Here is a 7,490-nt window from a genome sequence, read left to right as displayed (position 1 = left end):
ACACAATTAGAATGAAATTCAAAACAGTGTGGCTGTGGCCATTGATTGACACATTAAATTCATCCATTGACTGGGACAATTTACGTGAACGTTTGTCTGTAACGACCACTGTTCACGACGTACCTACGATAGACATTTAAACTGTGGGGTCACCAAAGGTTTCTTAACGCCTTTAATTATAAAATAATTCGAAAAATTAATCAGGAATAACCTTTATGTTTTGATTTATATAATTGATATAAATCAAAACATCGTGTTATTTCTGATTAAGTTTTCGAATTACTTTATTAAGGTGTTGAGAACCTTTGGTGACCCCATAGTTTAAGTGTTTTTAAAAAGTACATAGTGAGCAGTGGTCGTTACATACAAACGTTCACCTAAATTGTCCCAGTCAATGGATGAATTTAATGTGTCAATCAATGGACACAGCCACACTGTTTTGAATTTCATTCTATATTATATAAAAATTAAGAATTTGTTTAAAGCAACAAAACTGAGTATGGAGTAAATAAAAATACGATTAATGAATAACAAAAAGGGTTATTCACACATTTTGTGAATTTACAACCAATATGATGATCTGGTTTACTTAAATAGTATCTACAATAATGCAAAACATGAAATTGCTGATTTTGATCTACGCACACACATTTTTCAGTAAATAATAAAGAGCGCCATTTTGCCATCATATTATACGCAAATTAGATGCCTCGTACTGTATGCAATCATTTACATTGTTCAAAATCTACACGTGTATAAATGAATTTGTAGAACAAGTTTTATCAATTACAATAGGTCTGTTATGTCACAATTAACCAAAAAGTGTATCTCATCTCCAAATGCTTAAATATGACAAAATAGACAATGGTCGATTTAGCGGGCAGCATAGGTGGTTTCATATATCGACATCTTTATCTAAATTTATACAATGTTCTACGTATGTTGCATAGCATACAGAGTTCCCAACATATTGTTGAGGATGAAAGTCCTTATTCCATTGTCTATAAAGTCTTGTTACTATTCACTTTCGGCTGTTCAACAAATATTCGTATCTTACTTTTAACTTCTTTTTCCTGGCTGAATAAAGATTTTTTATGGACATATTGCGTAATAATTGTCCAAATTAAAGTTTCAGGATGTACGCTATTGACCATTGGGGAATTCCCTGCTTATCAAAATGAGACAACGGATATTTTGTATATTAATTCTTATTGCCCTATTTAGAACGTTAATAATAAGTCTATGTTCCATCAGTCTCCATCTCGGAACAGCTTTACATTCTATATGCTGCATGTACACCGAACCAAAACATATGAGAAATACATGCATGCCGTTTAGTCAGCTATGCAAGACCCCGACATGAAAACGAGAAAACTAACAACAAAATTTGTAACAATACACTTTACGAAATATAAAATGACCGACATGAACCAAAGACAACTACTGAACCAAAGGCTCACGACTTGGGAGAGACATGCACGACGGAGTTAAAAATGTCTGTGAGCGCTTGACCCTCCCCAAACCTTGGGCAACGACACAACAACACAACACACGAACAAACTGTTAAAACAGTTACAAATGGTGAAACTCAATAAGCTGTTACGGAGCACAAACACAACTACATGTCATATTTATATACCTTAAAGTAGTTCGATATATCAGATGATACTTAAATAGCTTCTGCTTTATTTTGCTTTTGCATATTATCAATTTATACATATATATTTTTTTTAAAAACCGGAGAACTGTAATTGGTCTTATCCTTGCCCTGTTGTCCTAAGATAATAGTTGACAGGCTTATTGGCAATCAGCATCCCTCGAAGGACAACAAAACAAGTATGTGAACAACTCCATGTTATCGTATGAGCTGCAACAATGAGCAAAACCGAAACTATACAATACGCTATACATGGCACCGGGATGACAAAAGTGTATAATAATATTAAACTATAGGAACAAGCTTCATGTCATCGAATCATGACAATATTATAAACTAACAAATGGTGGTGGCAAATGTCGAATTCAAACAAGTTTCCTAGCCTTTAAAATTAAGCCACAGAAATGGGAAACTAGGCACATGTTGGAAAATAAACGACTGGGACTGGGCGTATCTTCAAAACGAACCTTCAGGAACTACGTACATATTGTTAAAACGACAGGGACAGGGCACATCTCCGAAGAAAAGAAATAATAGGTACAGAGCACACATTCGTACAAAACCGACATGGACTGGTTATATCTTCGAAAAGAATCGACAGAATTGGGCACATCTTCAAAAAGAATCGACAGAACAACTAAGGGTGTAGCATACTCGTATATCAACTATATACGTTAGATAATCCATGCAGACATTTGGAGACTTGTATATGTTTTAAACATATAAATGACAGTAGATCCTTAACTTCAATCGATGCATTCCAAAAAATATAAGTTGAAATAAAGGTAGAATGACAACAGCTAAAATCACTACCAGACCAACAGCATTACCTGGACTATTCCAGTCTAGAACAGAATATAACACGTTGTTCACGTGGTCTTGTGTCCAGTAAATGACACTAAATATAGCATAGATAGTTCCATATATAATTGGGTAAATAACATGCAGCAAATAAACAGGTCTTGCACTTATACAAAAATCAATCAAAACAAACACTGTATTCATGGCATGCATATTCATATCATTGATTAATGCACCCCTGTTTTCCTTATCCGGAAATAAAAATACAAAGTAAATTATCGAAACCACAATTTCAAACGACAAAACGACGTCACCAAGCAACCAAGACAGTTTTAGGAACCAAGGAATACATCTTTGATCTTCTCCTATGTTGCTTCTGTTCAAGTCTGCTGTTTGTGAAAGGGTACTTTCGACACTTGAAGGTAGAAAATCTGGATTTGTAACACCCTGCATTTTGTCACCAGATTTATTCATAGTTGGTCGGTAGAATATTGTTATGACAGTTGCTATCCATAGATGTATTGTAAGCAATGTGAATGTCCAAATGGTTAAATACACAAGCACTAAATGTTTTTCTCCAACGGACATCACATAAACTGTCATTATAGCTCCAAGAGCATATGCTGCCATTATAAGCCGAATCGTCCAGTATATAGCTCGATGCCATTTCCACTACAATATAAAACATTAACAATTAGTACTAAGAAATAAACTAATCTGTACTTTTATTGTTCCTTTCAAGCATTTATACATATGGCATCGTGATGAAATTTTGCATCGGATCATATCCTTTTTTTGGGGGCGTGCTATGTTTAATAGCATTGTTTGTGTGAACGATTGATTAACAAAAAACGGATAGCCAAATGCAACATTTTCATAAACTCTGACTTCCAAATTTTTATTATAATTTCTTTTTAGAATACAGTTGAGCTTTTGAACTACAAAAAAAACCCCAAAGGTATGATAATTGTTCTATTTTTCCAAAAAGGTCAATTTCAGAAGACACTAATGACATTTTAGTAGTAGCTGAGATTAGCATATTTCATTTAAGTCATGTATGACTGAGGTAAGAAAGCCAAGAACTTGAGGAACGAATCCATTTTTATGCAGAAAAGATGCTTATAACGGGTATTCGGTTCTTAGAAATGGTCAATTTTAAAAGTAACGAGCATATTTAAATCAAAAGGACCCATCAATTTTTTTTCTAAAAAAGCCAAGTACTTTCGTATGTCGTTATACCGGAAATTTTGCCATTATGTGTACTGGTGTTCTCCTGTTGAAAAATGGGACTAACTCACTTCAAATATTGTTATTCTCAACCGTTGCAATGTTTTACGGATGTGCAAATATAAAACCGATATAACAGATTCTTATGCAAACACTCATACTTTAACAGTTTAACAAATCAACACAAACAGGCAAATTCATCATACTTTGTCAAGCATTCTTCAAAGACTTTAAAAAAGAGAATCTATATTACGTAGTTTGAAATAATGTTGTTTGGCTAAGGAGATACGATATACATGTACATGTATGTTTTTAAACAAAAAGAAAGTTTTTATTTGCATATTGCATTCCTTTTAAATGTTAAAGGCAATTAAACCTTTTCAAACAATTTGCAAGTTAATTACAACATGCAAAGAAAATTAGCACACTAGTGCATATCTCTTAAAATAATCAGTGCAGTTCATTCGAGGTGAGACAATGCTAAAGTATAGAGGCAGGTTACATCTATAAAGTAATGATATATTGCCCTAATGATAACAACATAAAAAAAACTAAATAAATTTCCAGCTTTTGTATTGTAACAAAATTAATGTATAGCTTTTGATTTATTATCATAAAACATGTTTTATGGTTACAACTGTAAATAATACTTTAAAAAACCATTTACCTCTTTGTTTTTCAAAGTGTAATATGTATGACTGACATATTTCAAGCATTGTCTGTCTCGTATTCTAACCAGAACATTCGACATTATTATGTAACAAGTCGATTTCATTTTTTCAAAGAATACATTGTACTGTTTGAGTATATACACAACACAATATTTGCACTTTTTGCAGTGCCAGACAAATTTCTTCTTTAAGAGATACTAAAACAAAAATCTGTGTCGTTTATTGACACAAGTACCTATACCTCATCCACCAAATTTTCCATAAGCCTCTAAATATAAATTGTCCGGAATATTAAACCCAAAATAGCAACACGATTAATATGGCCTTACCAAAATATAAATTGTAATTCTAACATATAAAACCATGTTCAAAAACTGTAAAATAACCACAGAAGAGCAAATCTTGCAAGAGAATGGTCATGTGAAAAAAAAGTAGCTGTTAAAAAGTGTAACCCAGAACAACACAGCACTGACCACAGAGCCCATTGAACATCGAGGTTGAACTCGGGTACTCCGGAAGAGGTTGAACTCGGGTACTCCGGAAGAGGTTAAACCGTCAATGTTTATCATGAGCCATCAAAAGCAACTTTCCTTTGAACGACTCGTTAAAGGAGTTGATAAAATATTTGCATTTAGTTTACCCCCAAACAACAACAACAAAAACAAAAAAAACTTTCAGTGCCCATACCCAATCTTTTCACGCCACTTTTTTCTGTGTTTTTTCTTTCGTTAATACTTACGAAGATTTGCCATATTTTGCTTAGTTAAAAAAATTGATAAAACATTTTTCAAGACTAACCTTAAGTTAAGAAAAAGAGTTTACCGAGGAACCAGGTTTGCTTTTTAACACTCTTCTTATTGAGAAAGAAAGGGTGTGTTCTATACGATTAATGAATGACATTCTTGAACGGACAATCCTTACAAATAGGCTATTTAAAGCTATAAAAGCTGCGCGTTCTTTTAAGGACATGTGGAAAATTTCGGTTGATAAACAAATACTCAACTAAAAGAGAAAGCCAGTTAGAGAAAATGTTTTCGATTTGTTTTCCGATTTGTTTTATCTATTGATTGATTGATGTTTTACACCACTTTCAGCACTGCTTCCGTTTTGATGAAAATAGAAATTCTCATTATAATATTTGTGTACTCACACATCCACATCAGTATCTTTTCCGGATAAGAAAGTGTTTCACAAGTATGTGGTTTCCAAAATGTTAAGAATAAGATTCAGTAGTAGAATAAACTATTATAGATATGGAAGTGAACAGTTTTATATCAGCCTCTGCAGGAATGTAAAAATAAGGATATATAGTAAGATTACCAGTCAAACACATATTACCCAAGACCAAAAGAAAAAGAAATGAACAATTAAATAAAGGTCAGCATATGAGCAAATACCTTATCGTGTAGTATTACGCAATATATTTTCGGAAGATATTGGTTATTACTATCAGAATCGATTAAATTCAGTTTGAAAAAAAAAACCTAATACTCGAAAATACAAATTTAAAATTAAACACACAAATGAAATATATGATTTAAATATGGATAACCATGATTTGATCCCGACTACGTCAATAAAACAGCAAAACAAAACAAAACAAAACAAAATAGCTGCAACCACAAACAAACAAAAATACTAAATTAACATTCACTGCCAGTGTCATATTAACTGTGGGAGTTTCTTGGAGCAGTTTAAAACAAGTGATTACAGAACTTGGCTACCATTTTATAAAAAAAATATATGAATAATATTAAAGGCGAAAAGGAAGAAAAAAAAGCAAAAGACCAAAAAATCTACTTTGAAAAACAAACAACATATAATCCTAAAACGAACTAATACTTTTTTTTTCTTAAAAAAATATTTTTTTCCCATTTCATCTTTCAAACCGCACAAATATATTAAATGACAAAATGACGAAATTCATACGACAATTATATCTACTACGTGGGTGAATAATACCACACAATATAGGAAGAAACAGTTTAAGAGAAAAATCAGCACATACCTGACATGTATATAAAGCCTCGGGCTTTGAGCATGGAAATCCGAAATGTTTAAGCTTAAATTCCGCTTTAAAAGTATCACACATCGTGTTAGCCGAAGTTAAATTTCTGTAGTAGCGCGAGAAAGAAAGTCAGGTATACTATATCTGCACCTTATCGTAACACTGACGCATGACACACATTTATATGATAAATTAACCTGATTGCGAACCCATTCATATTTCAGAAATTTTGATCCGAATTTTTAACCTTTCCTGGTATACGTATTCACTATTCTAATAAAACAAAAGTATTAGTCTTTTATAAAGGTAAAGTTATCTTAGATCCATTTCAAACATAACTACAGATCAACTAGAATTCAATTTATGTTCTGTCAGATATTGCATTACACTGATATTTCCGATAATTCTGAGGTAAATTTAATCCTTAAAAAGGGTTCTATACGGCATCGATTGCTTGATTGCTTGATTGCTTGATTGATTGATTGATGAATGCTTTAAATCACGACTATTTATATCGCGACGAGGAGCAAGACTTGAAGTTAATAGAAAAGCTCCTTTCTTTTTATTTCTTCTATGTATAGTATCCTTAAATCATTAATTGCAGACCCGTATCTTTTTGTTTTCCAATTCTTTCTACTTATCTGCACATATACTAGTCAACAAAAGAAACGATACACGACTTTGAAATAAAATTTATCAAAAAGTATTTTAAAATATAAAACAAAATTAGATACACTTTTTTTTTTATAAAGCTTTCATTTGCAATGTATGGCCGGCACATATGATAATGAAAATCAAAACCTGTCGAAAAGTAACTAAATTCTGTGTAAACGATCATAGGGTGCAAATTATTTTTTCGGAAAGTTGGATAAAAAATCGACACACAATTTTTTCAGTACTAAATGAATTTTCAAATTTGTTTAAAATCATCCAATATGCTAATCAAGATAAGTTCATGATGTAACTAATGGGTTGAAATATTGTTAATTTTTGGTAAAAAAAAGTGTTTTTTTTAAATCTCAAAAAATGCACAAAAAAAAATCTTCGTCTCAAATCAATGCTTAAGATATGGAAACAACACACTGTAAATTTGGAACCTTTCGGATTAGTTTTAAGATTTTTACCG

At 32.1% G+C, this 7,490-nt stretch overlaps 1 protein-coding gene across 1 annotated transcript; it reads right to left on the bottom strand.

The window, feature by feature from the left end:
• Positions 1 to 2,156: 2,156 nt before the first annotated feature.
• On the bottom strand, positions 2,157 to 6,642 carry LOC139528141 (protein rolling stone-like). The gene is made up of 2 exons (XM_071323992.1): positions 6,365 to 6,642; positions 2,157 to 3,130 (listed from the first exon to the last, which is right to left on the bottom strand). Exons 1-2 carry the CDS (start codon positions 6,446 to 6,448, stop codon positions 2,372 to 2,374), a joined length of 843 nt encoding a protein of 280 aa, XP_071180093.1. The 5' UTR covers positions 6,449 to 6,642; the 3' UTR covers positions 2,157 to 2,371.
• Positions 6,643 to 7,490: the final 848 nt, after the last annotated feature.

Source organism: Mytilus edulis, chromosome 1 (assembly GCF_963676685.1).
Source record: "Mytilus edulis chromosome 1, xbMytEdul2.2, whole genome shotgun sequence".
In the NCBI taxonomy this organism is placed as follows: Eukaryota; Metazoa; Mollusca; class Bivalvia; order Mytilida; family Mytilidae; genus Mytilus; species Mytilus edulis.
The sequence above is the reverse complement of the archived record's forward strand: the minus strand, read 5'-3'. Positions and strand labels throughout refer to the sequence as shown.

Bases quoted from the DNA above. Each gene is read 5' to 3' on its own strand.
- LOC139528141 (XM_071323992.1), bottom strand. From the start codon at position 6,448: ATGTGTGATACTTTTAAAGCGGAATTTAAGCTTAAACATTTCGGATTT. The intron at 3,131-6,364 runs GTATGTGCTGAT...TTTATATTGTAG, and splicing joins AGGCTTTATATACATGTCAG to TGGAAATGGCATCGAGCTAT.